At 44.6% G+C, this 21,161-nt stretch overlaps 3 protein-coding genes across 4 annotated transcripts in view; 1 reads left to right on the forward strand and 2 right to left on the reverse strand.

The window, feature by feature from the left end:
• Positions 1–21,161, forward strand: part of ltb4r2a (leukotriene B4 receptor 2a) — a 135,596-nt gene that overhangs the window by 104,880 nt on the left and 9,555 nt on the right. The window contains exon 2 of the mRNA XM_083640520.1: positions 19,337–19,490. The gene's annotated coding sequence lies outside the window, so the exon portion shown is untranslated. The remainder of the gene's footprint in view (positions 1–19,336; positions 19,491–21,161) is intronic.
• LOC310779980 (protein mono-ADP-ribosyltransferase PARP14-like) lies at positions 10–11,499 on the reverse strand. Of its 2 annotated transcripts, XM_083640504.1 has the most exons (11): positions 10,533–11,499; positions 10,206–10,442; positions 9,460–9,684; positions 9,230–9,284; positions 8,689–8,835; positions 8,447–8,509; positions 8,171–8,350; positions 7,124–7,306; positions 4,624–5,076; positions 3,898–4,490; positions 10–140 (listed from the first exon to the last, which is right to left on the reverse strand). In XM_083640504.1, the coding sequence occupies exons 1-11, from the start codon at positions 11,232–11,234 to the stop codon at positions 90–92; spliced, it is 2,889 nt and encodes a 962-aa protein (XP_083496630.1). In that variant the 5' UTR covers positions 11,235–11,499; the 3' UTR covers positions 10–89. The 2 variants fall into 2 exon arrangements, with proteins under 2 accessions (XP_083496630.1, XP_083496629.1); XM_083640503.1 differs by lacking the exon at positions 10–140 and having other exon boundaries at positions 1,344–4,490.
• On the reverse strand, positions 12,511–14,233 carry LOC310779741 (uncharacterized protein; the record flags this gene model as incomplete). Its single annotated transcript, XM_083640234.1, has 3 exons — positions 14,033–14,233; positions 13,779–13,891; positions 12,511–13,251 (listed from the first exon to the last, which is right to left on the reverse strand). Exons 1-3 carry the CDS (start codon positions 14,202–14,204, stop codon positions 12,511–12,513), a joined length of 1,026 nt encoding a protein of 341 aa, XP_083496360.1. The 5' UTR covers positions 14,205–14,233.

Consider the following 21,161-nt stretch of genomic DNA (forward strand, 5'->3'; position numbering starts at 1 on the left):
TGTTATGATGGAACATTGTTTGTTGATGGTGCTTATATACTGTAGTTTATTGGCCTGTATAATACAGTTCTTAATATATTGGCCAGTTCTTAAAACAACAAACAAGCAAAATGTTTGTCTTGCCACTTCTTCTCTGCAGCCTGTAAGGAAGTAAAACAGGCACACACAAAAATGCAACAGAAATATGAAGTTAGTTCATGAGTGTCACTTTGCACTGATCTCTTTTCTGACAACATGGACAGTGAGTTACTGTTTCTTTCTTCTTTAAGTCATTATCTGATAGCATTGAGCACTATATTTAATCTGACACATGCAGAACAAAAAGAATAGACATTTTTGTAGAAATCACATTTTAGACCGTTTAGCAAACTTTAGCTTCTACGCTTAAGATGGCTTTCTTTGACATTTCTGTGAATAGTGATGTTTCTCAAAACTCATCGCTGATAAGTACTCCTAGCTGATTTAAATGATCCTCAATGTTCTTTTTCCATTATGAATCATTTTTGTAACATGCTTTTATTGTTGGGAGCTAATTATGTCAAATGTAAAATAACAATTAGGGCAGGGCAGGTATTAAATTATGATTTAGTTCATCTTGAACACAGTCACTCCTGCTCTGAGCAATGACAAGGAATATGATCTTAAGTTAATTTGATTCCATTTCCATAATGATAAATATGATTTTCATGTAACCAGGTTTATCCGGTTAACCCATTGATACCTGCAAAAAAATACACCCAAATGCAGCATTTGTGTGTGTATCCCTTTAAGTCTTAAAGGGATACACACACAAATGAGGGATATACACGCAAATGCGTGGGAAACCTGCCCACGCCCACGACTGCAGTGAGACATTCATTTGACAATAATAGAAACCTTTCATGCAGACTATTTACAGACTACTACAGACTACTCATTTACAGACTACTAGGCATCTCTCGCGCTACGCGCACTCGCGATTCCTAGGCTCGCCCCGCCCTGCATCTTGCCGAGCTGGCCCTCGCATACTGTACGCAGCTCGGCCGACAGCCGCTGTGCGGCCTTGCCCGCAGGTCAGCTGCTGCGTGGCCTCACCTGCCCTATTGGCGCGCATGCAATGTCTCCCTCAGTCCCTCTCTCTTTCCCTCAATCTCTCCGCCTTCTCTCTCTCCCTCAGTCTCTCCCCCTTCTCTCTCTCCCTCAGTCTCTCCCCCTTCTCTCTCCCTCAGTCTCTCAGGTGTGTGTCACTGATGACCTCATCAGTGACTAGTGCAGTGCCTGTTTGCCCCATGCATCACCCAGTAGGCGCCCCCCCCCCCCCCCCTACACACACACTGCACTCCGTCAGGTCCCCCTAAGCGCGCTCCCCAAGTTTGAAAGTCATCGCGTGGTGAGTACCTGAAGCACAACATGTATTTTGGCACTATCAGATGTGTGTTTTACCATTGGCGTCCATTCTATGGCGATACTCACTAACTTCATGAGTGTAGCTCACTGTACACTGCTCGGACAGTGACGGTAAAGGCATGCTGTATGTGGGGGGGGGGGTATGGCAAATGAGCAAAACTCCAGAAAAAGTGGCGTATCCCTTTAAAAGAACTATGCACTATGTCAAGAAAATCAGTTTGTCCTGAAACGGAAACGTAGCATTTAGTTTTGTATGAAGCCGCTCAAGCTCTCGTGTCGCACAATATACATGTGCATCACACCAACAACAACATGGCCTGGTGGGAGAGACATCACTTAAAAACACATTTAGGTTTCAAAAGTCATATAAGTGAATCACGTTTGTGAAGATTATCCCGCTGAACACAAATGACCACTCCCATAAACCTTTGTTAACCACAGACCTTATTTCATGCATTGAAGTGAAATCCCCATTCTAAATCCCCATAGACTTTCCCCCTGAGGATCCAACATGCTACTTCCTGTATGACTCATTCCTGCTGTGCTCTATAGACCAAATCACCGTGACGTCACCATGTAAACAAATTTACTTCCGGGTACCACTTGGTGAAGGCGGCAGGTTTAAATGTGCGTGTTGTCAAATAAATGCTGTCAAACCCTCTCGTTGTTTTCGGCCGACTACTTTCAATTTAAATGGTTAAACGGTTGGTAAACATGCTTGTCCGACGTATCTAGCCTTTCTTCTGTGTTTGTTTTATGTAGTGTTAGCTAGCTAATAATGTTTGTTTGTCTGTCAAACTCGCTGTTTTGCAGACTCGTTAACATAGAAGAGCCTGGTGACGCGAGGTTACGTTAACGTTACAGACAGAGCTACCGACGCCACGTTAATTTAATTTAGCGTCAAGTCTGGTCCAACAGGTAAATAAGCTAGTCTGGTCTCCACTAACGTTAGTGAAAGTGTTGTTATGAATGATATTAAACAACAACACAACACGAACGAACCATTTTTGTCTTCTTTGTCTGTTTTTGTCTTCAACATGTCAGTTTGTGCCGTTCACCGCCATTATAATGTGTGGACCCAGGGGTACCCGGAAGTAAATGTAAACATCCCGGTGATTTGGTCTATATGAGTGGCTGGTAAAAAAAAATGAGTGCGTGGTGGGAAGGGGTGTGGTGAGGGAAAGGGGCGGAGCTAGTGAACATGTGCCGTAGCTAGGGATAGCAAGGTCGTAGAGGGCCGGTGTTTGAGGGGTGTGGGGGTCAAAGAAGGGGGCAAGGCTGGGGAAAAGTGGGTGTAGCTAGGGATATTCAAGATTCAAGATTTTTATTGTCACTCCATGGTACAAGTATCACGTGTGAAATTCTTGTGCTGTGGACTCCGTTTACAACATAGTACAAATATAACAGGGCATATGAGTGCAAAACAATATATGAAGCTCCTAGAGAGTTGGGGGTGGGGTGGTTTGGGGGAATGTCTAGGGGGATGTGGGTGGTGGTAGGGGTGCGTGATTACTAAGGGGCGAGGCTAGGGAAAATGGGGAGTAGCTAGGGATAGGAAGGTCAGAGAGAGTCAGGGTTCGAGGGCTGGGTAGAGGGAGTGGATAGGGGGGTCTGGGTGGTGGGACGGACCGTGGTGAGTGGTAGACCTAGGAGAAAGGGGCTGTAGCTAGGGATAGGAAGGGTGTAGAGAGTTGGGGTTTGAGGGGTGGGTAGTGGGAGTGGTTGGTTTTGGGGTAGCACCATTTTCCATGTTGAAAACAATTAGCCGTGTTGTTGAGCTACTCCCAAACATTGGCTGAAGTGCCATAAGGCTGAAGGGCCACACCACTGTGCTGTGGGCTTCAAGGTATTTGTGCTCGTATGAGTCTGGACAGGACAGACATGGATGTAGACTGCTCACTTGCTGGTGGAGGCATATAACCGTGATGTGGTATTTCTAGTTTTGTTTTGATTCTGTTGTCACTTAATCTGTGTGAAAGCATCTTTGACTTGAAGTAAGGCAGGTTCAGCTATGTTCATGACAGCCTCAGCTGCCTTCCCAGCTGCCTCCTCTGCTGTCCCTGCCCCCTCAGCTGCCTTCCATCCTACAACACCTCCTCCAACAGCTCCTGCTGCTGCTGCCACTCCGACAATAACAGCTGCAGTTTCCCCTGCTCTTGCTGCTCCTCCCCCTGCTGTCACGGCTCCTCCCCCTGCTGTCACGGCTCCTCCCCCTGCTGTCAGTGCTGCAGCTGCAGCTCTTAATTGATTAACCACTCTTACAAGTGTCGGCACACCTGTGACAGCGAAGCCGACAGTCACTACCACACCAAGGAATGCTCCCAACAATGCTCCAGTTGCAAGACCTGCGAATCTGATCCAAAACGTATTAACAACTTTGGCTTTAGCCCTCTCTCTGACCTCTTTCTCCGAGATGTTTCCTGATGACCTTCTAATCTGCTTTTCCTCCAGTTGTATCTCTCTCTCCACTGCTCGCAGCATCTCATTGGTGTAGCAGCCACCATTGTTTACCTCAACTATCTTCTCTATTGTGCGGAGCAGCTCTGCCACCTGGAACTGGTTGCTCCTGTAGCTCTCCTGCTGGTTGTTGTTGTTGTTCCAGTGTTTATTATCCATGACGTGACACCGGCCACCACACTTCTCCACAAGATCACTCAGACCTTCACTCTGACTGACGTACTGCTGAATTGTCCCTCCTTCAGGGAGGTCATTACCATGGGTGAAGAGAACTGCAGCGTATCTGAAGGCTTCTTCTGAGAAATATTCGCAAATCTTTTTGACGACTTCCGCCTCCTGAACTGTGTGTTTCTCCACCTTCAGCACAATGAGGAACGCATGAGGCCCAGGAGCACACTCTGTGATACACCTCACTATCTCATCCTTCAGCTGCTCCTCAGACTTGGCTGTATCAAAGAATCCAGGAGTGTCGATCAAAGTGACGCTTCTTCCCTCGACAGATCTGGTCTCTGTTTGACATTTACTTGTTCCAGAGATCGGAGAATCACTTTTTTCGAACACAGTCTCTCCTCCAAATATGGTGTTTCCTACGCTGCTTTTCCCAGCACCAGTTTTCCCCATCAGGACAATCCTTCTTGTATTTGGCTCTAGAAGAGAATAATAACTCTGTATCAGTAATACTGTCACCATGTGACACCAATCATATTCCATAGCATTCAATGATCCAGTCTGTAAAAAACAAAACAGAACTTATTTGCAACAACACTTCCAGTAACAAACCTTTCTCCAGGTCGTGATGGGCTGTGCTGGGGAGCCTTTCGCAGTCACCTCTAGACCTCTCGATGCACCGAGCCACGCCATACACCTTCTCCAGAGAAGCCTGAATGATCCACATGGCCTGGTTGACACCGTCTTTTAAGCCGCTCACACTCCACCCGGCCTGGGTCTCCTCCACACACAGGCCCAGCATCTCCACCAGCTGCCTCAGATCATCCACGTCTTCCAGGGGGAGACATTCCAGCTCCTCCCTGTTGAAGCTTTGCTGGGAGCATTGAGCCTGGTAAAGCCTCCTCAGCTCTGCGATGGCGGCAGCCACTTCCTCTGGGGAAAGCCCCAGGATCAGGAAGACAGACTGCTGGAGTGTGGAGCCAGCTGTGCAGAGGGTGCTTATATCAGGCCAGGAACACAGTGGAGGCTGGTGGTGTGGCAGTGCTTGGGGTAACTGTTTTGACACTGTATCAGATGCATGAAAAGATAATAAGTAGGGATGGGGCGATATAACGAAATTCACTATATTGCAAAGCAAAAACGTGACAATATCTATTGTGGGGCAGAAACAATATAATTTATTAGATAGCCCACATTTTATTCTGCTGTAGTAATCACAAATTTCATAAACTCTCCATCAAAATAATATCATTTTTATATTGTTTAAGCTACATCTAGCAAGCTAATGCTATTGCTAGAAAGATTTGTGGCTAGGAAATAAACACAAGTTATGCACAGTCAGACGTCCTTGTCAGTTAACTTGACGTATTGTGGTTGTATTGAATCGTGACCCCATATCAGTGGTTCCCAAACTGGGAAGTGCGCCCCCTAGGGGGGAGCAGAGGAAACTGGGAAGTGCGCCCCCTAGGGGGGTGCAGAGGAAACTGGGAAGTGCGCCCCCTAGGGGGGTGCAGAGGAATAGAGAGCCCAAGTCATGGCACAATTCAAACAGGATTTAAAAAAAAAGTTGCGTCTTTCGCGATTCATATTTTTTTGGCGGTTGGTTCATAGCTGAAGCAGGAAGTAGGCAGGGAGGGCCCAATTTTCACAGGATTCTTAACCCTTTCTCCCGTTACTGTTGTTCAGAGGCTGTAGGGTCGGTTTTAAAGCCAGACCATGTCAACCATGCTTGTCGGTAGGGTGCTAAATAACGCTCCAAAGTTAGACTAAATTTTGTCTAGGAAAATGGGTACGAGTCTCTCTCTCTCTCTCTCTCTCTTTTTCTCTGCCTCTCTCCTGCTCTTACAAGTGGTGCCATTTTTCTGCACTTTTCAATGTAAAAATGTGAAGTTAATTTCACTTTAAATGTGAAGATAAATTCAAGAGTGTTTACAAGAAATATGTCAGAAAGCAATCTACTGTATCCTATCAAATCTTTTTGGAAGTTGACTTTATTTACTGTTTAAGTAAAACAAACTGAACAACAGAGTTTATATATTGGTGCAATTATCAATTATTAATAAATTCACAACAAAGACTGTAGGTGATGGCACATTTGGGGTGGGGGGGGTAAATGTTCCTATATCATAAAAGGGGGGGCTGACAGAAAGATTTTGGGAACCACTAATAGTGTTTCAGTATATTGTTCCATCCCTAATAATCAGATAGATAATTTTCTCCTAAAATGAGAGGATGGATTCTGATGGATTTTGTTGTCGTTGTTGTTGTTGTCTTTCAACAATGGCTGAATCCCCTCACCTGTGCTGGTTACCACAGAGGGACATGTCTCACCTGTGCTGTTACAACAGAGGGACATGTCTCACCTGTGCTGTTACAACAGAGGGACATGTCTCACCTGTGCTGTTACAACAGGGGGACATGTCTCACCTGTGCTGGTTACAACAGGGGGACATGTCTCACCTGTGCTGTTACAACAGAGGGACATGTCTCACCTGTGCTGGTTACCACAGAGGGACATGTCTCACCTGTGCTGTTACAACAGAGGGACATGTCTCACCTGTGCTGTTACAACAGAGGGACATGTCTCACCTGTGCTGTTACAACAGGGGGACATGTCTCACCTGTGCTGGTTACAACAGGGGGACATGTCTCACCTGTGCTGTTACAACAGAGGGACATGTCTCACCTGTGCTGGTTACAACAGAGGGACATGTCTCACCTGTGCTGGTCACAACAGAGGGACATGTCTCACCTGTGCTGTTACAACAGAGGGACATGTCTCACCTGTGCTGGTTACAACAGAGGGACATGTCTCACCTGTGCTGTTACAACAGGGGGACATGTCTCACCTGTGCTGGTTACAACAGGGGGACATGTCTCACCTGTGCTGGTTACAACAGAGGGACATGTCTCACCTGTGCTGTTACAACAGAGGGACATGTCTCACCTGTGCTGGTTACAACAGAGGGACATGTCTCACCTGTGCTGGTTACAACAGAGGGACATGTCTCACCTGTGCTGGTTACACCAGAGGGACATGTCTCACCTGTGCTGGTTACAACAGAGGGACATGTCTCACCTGTGCTGGTTACAACAGAGGGACATGTCTCACCTGTTCTGGTTACAACAGGGGGAAACGTCTTCCTTGCTGCCTCTTTAAACGCCAGGAAGACATTGATCTTGTTCATGACGATGCGGATGTGGGCGAGGCAGTGAAGGGGACCAGATGACACTTTCACCTTGACGCCTCCGAGGATGGCAGCCGCCACCGTGTCGGGGTCAAGGCCACCGATTCCTGGGCAAACAGATACAACCAAACATTTGTTTCACAAATGCTAACCATGTCATTCATATCATTACATTCGTCAGACAAATCAATTTTAAGAACTCACTCTAACTCACAATAATGAAAATGGACATTAAGCTGCTGCCCTAATTCAATCAAGTCATTTTTGGAAAACATTCTACATGTATATCATATCATGAATAAAATAACTAATGAATGCTTTAGTGTTAACCAATGAATAGCTATTTCAGTTTAGATTTGTATTGACTGAATTGAACAAAATTACGTGTGAAATTTATATTTATATACTGTATGTTTTTCATTTCAGCATCTACAGTCAGGCCCGTAGCTACCATTGAGTACACCGAGGTCATGACCTCGGTATTTTCCACACTTTTTTTTTTTTAATAGCCCCGGTCCCCAGATCTATTAATCTGTCATTGATGTTTTAATGCGACAGTTGATCGGAAATGCAACAATTTGCTTCCTCTCTGTGTGCTATAGAAGGAAGAGAGATAACTCCCAACATTCAGATTTTGCATTGAGGCTAGATTGGGGCTAGACTTTGGGGACAGTTCTATTGAAGTGAATGGGTAAGTAACTCCCCTGTAAGTGATGTTTGTGTAGATGGGCCATTGTAGTTAATTGAGCAGTATTCTGCATTGTGACCTGTATGCAGAATATATATTATATTATATGGGGAGACATTTATTTTTGGTATCATTGTAAAGCAACAGCACAGTAAAGAGGATATTCATCTAACATGATGTATGTAGTTCTTTATAGATCTAGCCTCTTCATTTTGCTCTCAAAGTGCACCAGATTGAAGCATTTTACTTTAAAATGGACAAAATTTTCTTATTTCATATTTACCAGCACAGATGGCAGGAATGGCCACAGACTTGTACCCTTTGCTTTCACAAGACGTAATGATGTCACACAGCAGTCCTTCAATGATGGCTGCATTCCTTTTACAACACACGTGGAAGATGGCCTCACACGGGAGCTGTCCAGGCTGGGAGACAAGAATCTCTCCTTTCTTCGGACGCTTCACTGAGATAGAAACACGTACAAGCAACACCAATAAGAAGCTATATAGGTGTTTACTGATAGTATTGATTGGATATTTCTTGTTGGTCCTCTGCTCACCTGATTTGAGTTCAGCCTCCACCTGCGGTCCAGCCAGAGTTAAGATGGCTTTGCAGACGCTGTCTATAGAGTAAAGACCATATTTATCATATCTAAATACTTTTTTTTTAATGTCAAACATTTTGACAGCAAATCATCAAATTAATCAGGTGATCTCCTTATGGGACATACAGACACCTTTACATTACATTAGGCATTTAGCTGACCCTTATCCATAGTTGCCGCCCCGCCTCCTCACCCACCCGTCTCAAAATCGGTGAAGTCGGTGGTGTTCACCAACACGTCTGTGGTCTCGTTGGTGATGTCACCGAACACCAGCTGTAGTTTGACCCCGCCTCCCACTGTCAGTGTGATGTCATCGAGGTCACTGGTCAGGGACTGGAAGATTTCTAGGAGGGAAACCGTTGAATGTACACACACATATATATATATATATATATATATATATATATATATATATATAAATATGAATATGCTAGTGAAAGTGGTAGTGAGTGTCAGGATCTACAATACATGTGTGGGTGTGGGGGGGGGGTGCTTAGTTGATAGGGAGGTTGGGTGTATGTTTAACAGTTATACGATTGGGTATACCGTATTTGACGATAGTAATGAATGTTCTCTGACATAATAAATATTTGAAATCAATTCCCTGAATGTTGAAATACATACGTTTATATGACAAATTTCAACAGCAAATGGAAAATATAATCATGCAAAATTCATTCCAACAACAAAGAATAGTACATAATTTGTCGTTAAAACAGTTATCTTAACGCAGCGTACCTTGACCTCCCTGGTTCATGTTTAAGTGGAGTTCTCTGTAGACATCATGGTAGCACTGTAAACAGACAAATGTCTCCAATCACATGGCCACTCACTTGAGTATCAAACACCATCTTATCACAGACCCTGCTATACACATCTTATAAATCACTAAACAGTTACAACAGTGTCCAAGCCAAGGGTTATGGTTTACAGTCGTAAACCATAAAAGGAGGATAAATGTGTCTCACCTCTTCAGAGTCTGGGTAACCAGGCTTTATGACGATGTGGATGCTTTTGAGAGAACCAGAGGATCCGGACCGTCCAAACTGGCCAATCTCCTCAGTCAGAACCTGAACCGCTTCTCTCACTGGATATTTTAGAGCCAGTCCAGGTCCAATGACAGGCAAGGCCACTGAAGCGCAGCCCTGCTGTCCACAGATGTCCAGGCACTTCCTCAGCCCAGTGCGGAGTGCCTACATAGGTGCAAACACATAGGTGCCTACATAGTGCTTACATAGTGCCTACATAGTGCCTACAAAGGTGCAAACACATTAGTTCAGACAAGGGACTGTAAATGTAATACTCTGCCCATTGAGTTCATGCTTCAACCAATGAGGTGATCTTTGCCTCCAGAACAACTATTCTTCTGAGAAATGTGTATAAAACAACAAAACAACAATCTACTATCATAGAGATGATTGTTTTTTCCTCCTTCTGATTTTGTGCCTTTCATTGTCTGTGTTATGTTCACTATTGCACTGAACATTTTTCATCTGTACTGCAATGACTGAATCAGCTTGGCTGTCGATCTAACCCCACCTAACCCCAACCATCACTCCCCATGCCTAAACCCAACCAATCCTATCCTCATGTCCCTCCGGCCGATCCATTCTAGCATCAACCGTGTGAAAGGAACTTGAATTTGAACACAGCTGTTTCCCTTGCCCTTTCTCTCTCCACCAATCCTATGAATCCCCTGAGTATTTTACTTTACCTTCACGCTCTGTCCTCTAACTCCATCCCATGGCTGACACTCAATGAAGAAGATCTTGGAGCAGCCCAGAGACGGGGACCCATCAACCTGCAGCACTTCACCAGGGGAGAAGTTAGGCCCCCCTGCCATGAGGTCAAAGTTTGTCTTCATCGTGTTCCCTGCTTTACTCAGTAGATCTTTACCAATATTAGTAGAAGTCAGATGTCTTTTGAGCATAGGGGCCACTAAGACATCCACCTGAGGGAATCACATTGAAGGATATTAAGCTGTGGTGCATACGTATAATTCAAAGTTTAATAGACTAGAATAGAATAGGTCTGTCTATACCTGCTCATCTACCAAACTGCCAAGCTTGATCACCAGGCTTGGTTTGTTGACAGGCACGTTCATCACATTTTCCACAGTGCTGTTGAAGGTGTGACTGCGCCATCTGGTGGGGGGAGTGTTGGGTGTGTTGCTGCTGCTGCTGCTGCTGCTTCGCGGTCTAGTGTTCAAATGTGGGCCTGCTGCCACACTTTGGGAGGGCATGGTGCTACATTTTTGTTCCCTGATCAGGACTTGACAGGTGCTCTCTACCAGCTCCATGCTCCTCTTCCCTTCTGCCTGGAAGTACCACTGAGCCCCTGGCCCATCCAGAAGCAACTCGTCCCAGGTCATACAGGCCAGAACCGAGGACAGGGCCTCCTGAGCCTCCTGGACCAGGCGATGGGGACCAGACAAGAGCACACATGGATTTGGGGAGTGGGAGGCTGTTAGCTTCACCCTGGGTTGCTTCATGCCAGTTAATGCCAAGATTTGATCAAAACTGTCCACCATTTCAGGAAGTGGTAGCAACAGCTGCTGTTGTGTCTCAACTTGGTTGTCCTGGTAGTCAACCAGAACCGCTTTCAGCTTGTCTACATCTGGTCTATAACCCACCAGTTGCACTTTGGTCTTTGAGGCTCCACTGGGTCCTGGGTGGTAGCTGACCTCCACTCTGAGGTCTCTACAGTTGGCCTCATTCTTGGCTTTGGTCAAGATGTCCTTCATCCTGTCTAGATGTGGAGCTACAGTGACAGCGCCCTCTATCTGTACAGAGTCTATACAGAGGTCGCTCTGCACTGTTGTTGCAGCCTCTTCCAGAGCATCAGAGGACAAGCTGGACAGAACCAGATCTGAACCAGTCTTTAACTCATTGAGTGCCAAGGACGGACATGTTCGTCATTTCAATTAGTAACGTAGAGTGCCAAGGACGGACATGTTCGTCAATTGCGTTTTTTGACGGTGGGGCGTCGATCAAAGCCTTCTGCCTCTGATGTACAAATATTATAGCTATTGGATGTGTCTAACCTATTTTACAGAACCCTTAGGTGGCGACAGTGCTCTCCACATAACAGAAAGGCAAGGAAAAAACAAAGAAGAAGTCGTTATGGAAACGGAAATCGCATCGCATCCGTATGCATCGATATGCTGAAGCACGTTACTGCAGCTGTGCCTGCAGCAGCCAATCTGCTCCCACAATTGAGCCGCTCCGTGTCGGTTGCGACAGCAAATCCGCACATCCACACCGTGGAGTTGTTATTATTCAACTGGAAGCATCGCGGACAAACACACGCGGAACGCTGTAAAAAAGCAGGATGTCTAGCACCCTTCACTGTGCGCACAGCAAACTCAGCAGAGAGCCACCACAGACAGAAGGAGGAGTGTGCAGTTGAGGCGAGGCGGGGCGGGGCGGGGCGGGGCGGGGGGGGGGGGGGGGGGGAGGGGGCACGCAGAGCAGCACACACACAACACCCAGACAGACCCAGGCAGCAGGACAGGATTGACAAACGCAAGCCAGAATATCCGATGCCCACCAGCAGCAAATGAAGACCAGCAAGAAGCTGCAACCAGCAGCGCACGCAGGGGCCAGCGCTGCTGGTTGTAGCTAAAAAATATTATTCTGCCAAACAGAATTCCCTGGCCTTCACTGTTTTATTGAAGGAAATTATTTTTGAGGTGTGACTACATTAGAAAAGATTAGCTTCAGAGTCAGTGATGTGCTTGAAATGTTTAATTTCACAAAAGGCCAATTATCTCAGCTTCTAGAAAAAAATTGCTGTTTCTGGATGAATCAAGCTATCTTCTCCGGCTCATAACTAAAGAACGGAAAATGGGATCAATAAACTTTTTTTTGCAGATGATAGAATAGAGTCTCATCGTTCTTTGTGCGTGTTCAGTGTTTACATAGTAATATCACACAATATTCTGTGGGCCTCGAGAAATCACTGAAAACGCTCTGAAACTCTGGCACTGGGAGCATCCGTCCTCCAAAAGTGGCTGGCACTCAATGAGTTAAGGAAACTGGGCTGCAAAGGCTCTGCTGGAAGCAGGCTTGGTACTTTGAGATGGCACCGCTGGATGTAATGAAGTCCAGTAGAACTGAAGGGAGCTGAACTCTCTTTTCCTTCACCTTTTTGATCAGTTCTTCAAGTTTTGTAGATCCTGACTGTACCTCCTCATCAGGGCCCTCCAAGATGATTGTATTTGGCTTACATCTCATTTTAACCCTTGGGCAAAGTGCATTCATTTCTCGCCTGAACTCTTCTTCTACAAGTTTGAATTGCTTCTCCGGAGCTGGGCACTCCTTCCTGGCCGGTACGCTCTTCTCCAGAATCGCTTTCCTCTCCTTCACTGCCCCATCCTCTCCCACAACCACCAGGTAACCCGGGTCTTTGTATACTTTAATAGCATAATTTACAAAGGAGAGATCCTGCAGTAGGATTTTCACTTTTTCTGGTTCAAGCACATGATAGCACTGGTAGCTCTCAACCAGACCGATGAAGACCCGGTCCACCTGTAGCTCCCACCTCTCTGCAGCACCGACTGCAGCTCCTCCAGGCCCCTCAATATCCCCCCTAACCACTGCCTCCTCTTCCTCCAGATCCAGCTCGACTGTGCAGCCAATAGAAGAGAGTTGCTTCTGTAGGATGCTGGAAGCCTTAGGGCTGTCTTTCAGATAATGTAGGAGGTAAAGCTCCAGGTGGAAGATCTTCTCAAGGCCTTTTTTGCTTGCTTTTGTAAACGTCTAAAGGAGGAAAGCAATCTCAATCAAATCACTGAATTTATAGCAATGTGAAACTAACACACAAAGTGAGATTTTACATTTCAGTAATTGAAACAAGAGTGACATAAATAATGCTATGAAAGTAATGTTTCAATAAAAAAAAATGCTATGAAAACTTTAAACTAAACTTTAAAACCAAATGTATGTGTATAATCCATCACAAAAGAGCAGCATATATATCTATAAACAACATTTCAACGAATGTACCTGAATGCACCTTTTCAGTGTATAAATGTGCAATGCAAATAAAGCTGCCTGCTGCATGGAAACATTTCCAAACTGGTTTGGCAGCAGAGACCTGATGATGATGATGATGATGAAGGGCTCTATGTAGTTGCAGCGATCATTGAAGGGCCTGATCTTTGTTTACACTAATGCAAATGACAGCCAAGTCTGACGTTTTCCTTTTGTTCTTCATATCAAAGGCTGAAAGGTGTCCAATTTCAAATGCGGATATACACGTCTTATTTCTGGTTTCTTAGCCCTACCTGTTGGTGACTGCTGGATTGTTGCAGCTGGTTGGTTTGGCTCACTGTCAGTCTCAGCTCTCCTCGAGGCAGGAAGACGCTGTGGTTATTTCTGTACAAAACCCTTTCCTGGTCTATAAATAGCATAGAGAAATAAACAGAGTAATGATCAGTCAAAGTAAACAGTGGCAGTGGTAGGCCTGTTACCTGTATTAAAAACACAAGTCAACTGAAACTGCTAAAGCTATTGATAAGCTATACATGTGATTCCTTACCTTCTTTCACCATGAAGCAGATTTGATAGGTGTTGTCTCCAACCTGTTCTATCATCCCACAGTCACCTCCACCAGAGTCTCTTCTTTTCCGAAAGTGTCTCCTTATCTTGTCCTTCTCTTTGTCTGTGAGGTCTTTTGCCTCAAAGAACACTGGATACTGGAATTCATCCATTTGACGTCCAATGTTGAAGTGGGAGTGAAAGCTTTAAATCTCAGTGTGGCACTGTTAGAAGCTGTGCTGTACTTCACCATCAGAGAGAAGTGAGCTCTGAAGGGCTCAGGTTTAGTTTTACTTTCATTTATGTCACATGTTTGAACCGGTTTGAACCAGTGGTTATAGAGAGGCAAAGTGACCGCCTACTTCCTGCTTCGGCACTGTACCAGAGATTTTCATCCGCCATTTATTTTCCCATAGACATTTCGTAAAATGCTTATAAAAATAGTTTTACTGGTTCAAACCAAACGGTACAGATATATTTAGAAATAGGAGAGATCGCATAACATTGCACTGGGAGCAAAATGTAAAAGAATTGCGGATTTAAAGAACATATTTTTTCTATGTTGTTTTTTAAAGTTTTGGTCCGAGTGAAATGTTCTATGGTCTCTCCCGATTATAGCGTTAGCTGAACCGAAGTAAAACTATTTTATAAGCATTTTACAAAATGTCTATGGGAAAATAAATGGCAGATGAAAATCTCTGGTACAGTGCTGAAGCAGGAAGTGACGTTCACTTTGCCTCTCCCTGCTGTAAAAATAATTATGGGTACAAGGTCCGGTAAGTGACCTGATTGTTGCAGCTTGCCATTTCCTAAAACGGTTGTTTTGAAAACTCTGCAGACAAGATAGTCCCTTCTTTACCCTGGCAGAATTCCTCCACCATAAACTAACATAACTTGGCCAATAAGTAGCCTACAGTATGTAACATACAAAATAAAACAAACGGTAATGTCTTCATTTGATGTAGAATGCAGAGGACATGTAAGTGTTTAGTTAAACTTGCATTCCAGGAATATTGTATTTACTGCGCTGCTCCAAAAATAACATAGGCTACTGTAGTTGGCTCAAGCCTGTTTCGTCCTGGAACCCACTCACTTTGCGCCAGAACACAATCGATTTGGGGGTGGAACACGCAAGGATTGGCCAACGACAACGCCAGTGCCCAGAACTGTCAAATCAAATCATCGACAGAGACGCTATGGCCCGCCTCCTTCCAGTATTTTCAGTGTATCAGAGTTAGATAGAGAACATGACAAATATAGCCACGTTATGGTTATAAACAACAAAATAACGCTGGTGATCCATATGGAAACAGTGTTACTCGAAATGGTTAAAAGTTATATTAATTTGGACATTCAGTGGCGTTTTACTGCCATAGCTAGCTAGCCGCTAACATTAGCCACAGTAGGCGATTACACATGATGCACTGTGCTCTTAAAGGGATATTTATTGACGAGATTTTTGCCAAGCTGGACCTGATTAGTGATTTGCTCCGTTCGCCCAGACGGGTGTCAAGCTGTCAGCAACAAGGCTGGGAGGATCACACCGGAAGAAAAACCCAGAGGCATCATGGCCGATAGAAATAAGGTGGATAACAGGCAGGGAATTTATAAAGCCACTGCGGAAATTGCATTCTCTCAAATGGCCAGGGGGGGCGCCACGTGCCGGTCTGGAGGTGACGTCACATACGTTGGCTTCAATATGGAAAAATGAGCCGACTTCTCTCTGGGTCTGCGTCTTAAATAAACATTTTCCGAATGAGTTTATGGTCTGGATCAACAATTTCAAGTCTTTTTCATGCTCTCATGGGCTCCGTTTTCTAAATCATGGCCCCATTTCGAGTAAAAGAGGCAATAAAAAAGACTAACTTTTGGGGCGTGATCTCCTTGATTCACACAAGCAACAAGCAGTCCAACCACAGCACAGCCAGTTGACAAGGCAGGCTAGCTAGCCTAGCCATAGATTAAAACTAAACTACCAGAAACAGCGTTATCTTTATGATCTTTTAATGATGTTAGTAGACAAGTTCAAGTTCAAGTTCAAGTTGATTCGTATGTCCCAGAAGGGCACTTTGGGTTGCAGCAAGACATAAAAACATAGAAAACAGGCATAACATCAACAACATCCTGGATAAAAACATATAAAAGGATAAAAACATAAACATAAAGTGCAGACAAAGTTCAACACAATATAAGTACAAAGTAGCATTTTAAAGTGCCAGTCATCAGTGTAAAGTGCAAGGCTATAGGCCAAGTGCCAAAGTGGTCGTTTTGTCACTCAGCTATACACAATTACAAGAAATAAAATAAAAAGCTACAACAGTACATATTGTATAAAAGAACGCAGCAGACCAAAGGCCAAAGTGGTGCTTTTTACAGCGCTACTCATTATAAGAAATACAAAATATTACAATACATATTGTATAAAGGAAAGCAGAAGACCAAGGAAGATTCACAGTTTGCTACTTACATATAGAGACAGTCTGCATGTCTGGGAACGCCCATACAGGCTCTACGAACGCCCACAATAGACGCTGGGTTAGCCTGGGGTCAGGGTGGGGTAAATTCCCCCCGTTCTATCCATTCAGCAAAGTTAGAATTTAGCTGATAGCCCAGCCCAGGCAGACACGATCGGGGATTTAACCACCGCAGTAAACGCACATCTGAGCAGACGTCTTGTGTTCTGCTCTAGAACCCCCAAACCTGTAGTTTAGAGCAGCAGCACCGTCTTTTGGTGAGTCAGCCCATGAGATATATCGGCGGTTTTACCCCACTCGCGCGCCAGCGTTTAACATTTTGTGGGCGTTCCCAGACATGCTGACTGTCTCTATATGCTAGTATAAGTAAAGGCCTTAGCTTCTAGTCTCGCTAGCATTTAGTGCTTTAATGGAAACAGACACAAATGAATTGTTGTAGCCTACCTGTTTTTCCTAGCTAGGGGAGCACGGAGCCGGAGGCCGGATGGGAGTGGCTCATACTCTGAGCTCAGCGGATGGACATCGTCTGAGTGGATGGCCCTAGCTTTTTTCAGCACCTGCTTGTTAAAAATATGGGTTGTGTGTGTCTGTAATGCAAGGAAGCTTACTATCATCTAGTTACCTAACTAGATGATTGTTTAATTAGGTATCTCATTTTAATATAGGTGATTAAAAAATAACTTGTTTCAGACGTCCTCATTCTTGAAGGTAGCATCGCACGCGACAAGTCGCACTGGTGGTGTTTCCATTGAATAGACAGACCTTTTCTGACCAAGCTTGATGAAGTTGTTTCCCAAAGCATTTGGCAATAAATTAGTATAAAACTGCATGTCTGATGGCTGTTTTCTCTAACTATAATCCAAACAGGTCGAGGCTTCACAGGCGAACGTTTCATTGTTTTTACACTTTTAATCTGAAGGCGAAAAAGGGAAATGGTACGTGTGAAATGATAGAATTGACAGACCAGTGTCATTCAATCTACTCAAACCATTTCCCGTTTCGGCCTTCAAATTAAAAGCGTGAAACCAAGCTAACTTGGAACGTTGCATTTGACAAACAAATTGATAACGTTAGTTAAGCAATGACAGCTTGTCATTTAATAAAGCACAGTTAAAACGAACTCCACTTACACTTGAAGGTCTGCCATGCTGCTATCCTCCTGGCTGTACAGTGTAAGTCCTGCTTTGGGGCACGCGGAGCGGGTTTTCTAAACTAACGTTAATGTTAGCTAGCAACCTAACTAGCCGGCTGCTGTCCACAAGAGTCAGGTAAGATGCTTCCTACTATTGTTCAAAAGTGACTTTCCTGACACTGTACAAACATCTGACTGCACTGAAATTAAGTAAAGGTTGATTGACTATTCCAGAATAAAAACAAAAAGAAAGTGACAGATGTTTGTTATTTAGCCAATGTTGTTTCACTTTTTTCTGATGCGGTCGGCTTTGTGGGCGTCGCCATTTGGGGCTCGCTCGGGCTCGCTTCGTTCTTCTTCGTCGATTGTAAGGGTCGCAAGGTATCATGGGATATCCTAAAGGTACCATGGTTCCATAACCAGGTACCTAGAAAGGAACTTATGTATCAAACTGGTTTCAGACAGCCTAATTATAACTTCTTACCTAGAAATGCCACCTATATTGCTCGTTCACTTGAGAATCAGACAGGGCCATGGTCTAGGCTCCTAAAATGGACTCTGGCTATTTTTGAAGCTGTCTTCACTATCTTCCCAAGGGAGTTCTTGTCTTTGGTGCAGAGGTTACCACACCAACAGACAATAGAGAAGGGAAGAGATGACAGACTCAATAAAAGCTTCATCAGGGTCCAATCGACCTGGAACTTTTCAAGTTTCCTGAGACAGAAAAGGCGCTGTTGATCTTTTTTGCACAACATATCAGTGTTTTCATGTAGTGGTACCAAGGGGATCGCATGCTTCCCATTTTTAGAGTGATCTTGCATGCTTGCTTGCAGTGCTGTTTCCTCTTTCCTCTCTCTGTCACCAGGTGGCGCTCCTGTGGGCTGCGGCGGGGCGTGGGAGCGGGCTCAGGCACTCCGAGGGTTGCAGGGCGGAGACGGCACAAAACAGGATGGTGATGTGCTACTTTTAAATAGGCTATAGTTGACATTATTTTTGTAATAAACACAGATCACTTTTTGAACCATGCAGCCTAATCTGGTGATTATTGGAACCAAGGTATTTCATTCATTTTTGCCATTGGGTTGAGCTCCTCCTTCCGCTTATTAAAAAGAAGGTGGCGTTGTCCCAGTAGACTAGAACATCTTGAGTGTATTTAAAGTGTGGTTATAAGGTGGCTTGTAACAGTAGAAAAGCCTAAGGTGTAGCTATTTCAAAGTGTGGTCAACAGGTGGAGTTGTCACACTGGAAACCAAACCCTTACACTGCATTTAAAGTGCGGTCACTACAAACAGTTACGTTTCTGTATAAATCATTACAATATGCTCCCGTGAGGTGGGGATGCGTTTGGCGGTGGGGGTGCAAAACTCGGAGTAACACCTGGACACTTACGTCCCTGCAGGGATGATGGCATAAGACATGCGTTAAGGCACGCAAACAGGTGCGCAAGCAGATAGCGTCTGCACCAATATAGGGCCCCCAGGGCTTTTAAAACGTGTGTGTGTATGTGTGTGTGTGTGTGTGTGTATGTGTGTGTGTGTGTGTATGTGTGTGTGTGTGTGTGTGTGTGTGTGTGGGGGGGGGGGGGGTGATTCTATTTGAGGGTGTTGACACCATGCCAGAGCAGGGCAGGCCAGGTAATAGGGACACACCTTCCTCTCACTACACTGCATGTCACAGCAGCCATGACAACTCAATAGAGAGAGAGAGAGAGAGAGAGAGAGAGAGGGGGAGAGAGAGAGAGAGCACGTGGAGGGAAGAGAAGAAGAGGCATACTGATCAATATCTTATCAGTCTTTTCTAGCTCTTGCTCTTCGCTTGATTTCCTCCATCAGTATCTCCAGCAGAAAGCCTCGGTGAGTACAGCTCCTTCTCATGTTCCTGTCACCTCATTCATCAATCTGCTGTGCTTTCTGTCAATCAACATGTAGACCTTAATGTCGCTTAGAAGTAGAAGTTACAGCCACCAAATCGGCAGTGACTTTATATTGCTTTTGGATAAAATTTAAAAAAAATTGGGTGGGGGGAAATGGCAAAGGATTTTTGTCCTTTTTTAAAAAACTATTGAATAGGTGTGCGTTTTTGTTTTCATGGTTTACAGAGCCATGACATTATTTAATCCCTACATTGAGAACCATGGGAAAATGGAATGTGACCAGTTTGTGCCACATCGATAGGTTAGATGTAATGATGCTCATATTCTCTGTCTTGTGCATATAGAACAGGTGTGTTTAGGTATGTAGCCTACAGGATGAGTCACACATTCAACACAAACACACCTTTTTGACTCAGGCAGGTTTTATAGTCGGCTATAATCCCTTGTGTGTTTGCTTTTTGTTCAGTTGAGTCTCAAGTAGAAAATGAGAGAAGGAAATGAAAAATCTCAGTTTCTCCCTGTGAGGCTATTATTGTTCAAGACAGTGTCACCTGCTGCTGCTGTGAGAGCTGTGTGGTCTGACCGGCTTTCTGTAAACACTCTCTCTCTCTCTCTGTGTGTCTCTGTCTCTCTCTCGTATAGTACGGAGAATTCACACGTTACATTGACACAAATGGCAGGCTCTTATTGATGAAGAGAGAAACAGGCTCTTATTGATGAAGAGAGAAAAAGGGTCAGCACTCTCAATGTCCTTTTTATTATTGTTATTATTATTAGGCTACATCTGGGTCAGACCAGTACAGCGGACGCGTTTCAGCAGGTAGCATTCCTCAGCATTCAGCTTTTGAATGCTGAAGAATGCTACTCACTGAACCGCGTCTGTTGTACTGGTCTGTTGTACTGGTCTGTTGTACTGGTCTGTTGTACTGGTCTGTTGTACTGGTCTGTTGTACTGGTTGTGCTGCTGGCCCAGTTTTCTTTTTTTCATCAGATGCTTTTGGCCTTATTGCACCCAAGTTTTTTTTTTAATTGAGTTGTGCGTTCAGTTGCTGAGTTCAGGCCCTTATCATCTACAGCTCAGACACTTTGCTTAATGCTGGCTGCAGACTCAAAGCATGCGTGATGCTCTCCTCACTGGATGCTGGACAGCTTCAGCTGGTCACTGGTGACTCCTCAGACGATGACGACGACTCATCCTCTGAGCTCATAACTCTTCAGGGCATCCAGATGTCCTGCTCACAAACATGGTTTAACTCCTCTGGACAGTATAGGCTTCCAAGGTGTTCATATAGGTGTTCATATATTCAAGGTTGGAATTTTTGCCATTTTCTAAAGCCAGGAAAAACACAATATCCAAGGTCCTAGTACCCCCATAGATGTGATAGCGTTGAAATGTCTTCTTTAAGGCACAACCAGATGCAACATAATGGGAGAAGCACTCAAACAAATGTCCTCAGGAGTAGATGACTGCTTCTTCTCATATTATTGCTATGTACAGTATCTACTCTACCTGTAACATCTCCTAATGAGCAAGCTTAGAGCTATGCTACTTACACCCTTCAGAATTATACCACAAGTACATGTTTCTATGAAAGATCAAACAGGTTTGGTTAGCACATGTGGGGTTAGCACATAGCACAGGTGGGTGTGT

The sequence above is a fragment of the Poromitra crassiceps genome (assembly GCF_964638095.1).
Source record: "Poromitra crassiceps genome assembly, chromosome: 7".
Lineage (NCBI taxonomy): Eukaryota > Metazoa > Chordata > Actinopteri > Beryciformes > Melamphaidae > Poromitra > Poromitra crassiceps.

Bases quoted from the DNA above. Each gene is read 5' to 3' on its own strand.
- LOC310779980 (XM_083640503.1), bottom strand. From the start codon at position 11,234: ATGAAGGACATCTTGACCAAAGCCAAGAATGAGGCCAACTGTAGAGAC. The intron at 9,285-9,459 runs GTGAGACACATT...GTCTGTTTACAG, and splicing joins GTTACCCAGACTCTGAAGAG to TGCTACCATGATGTCTACAG. The intron at 7,307-8,170 runs GTAAATATGAAA...CTGTTTGCCCAG, and splicing joins CATTCCTGCCATCTGTGCTG to GAATCGGTGGCCTTGACCCC.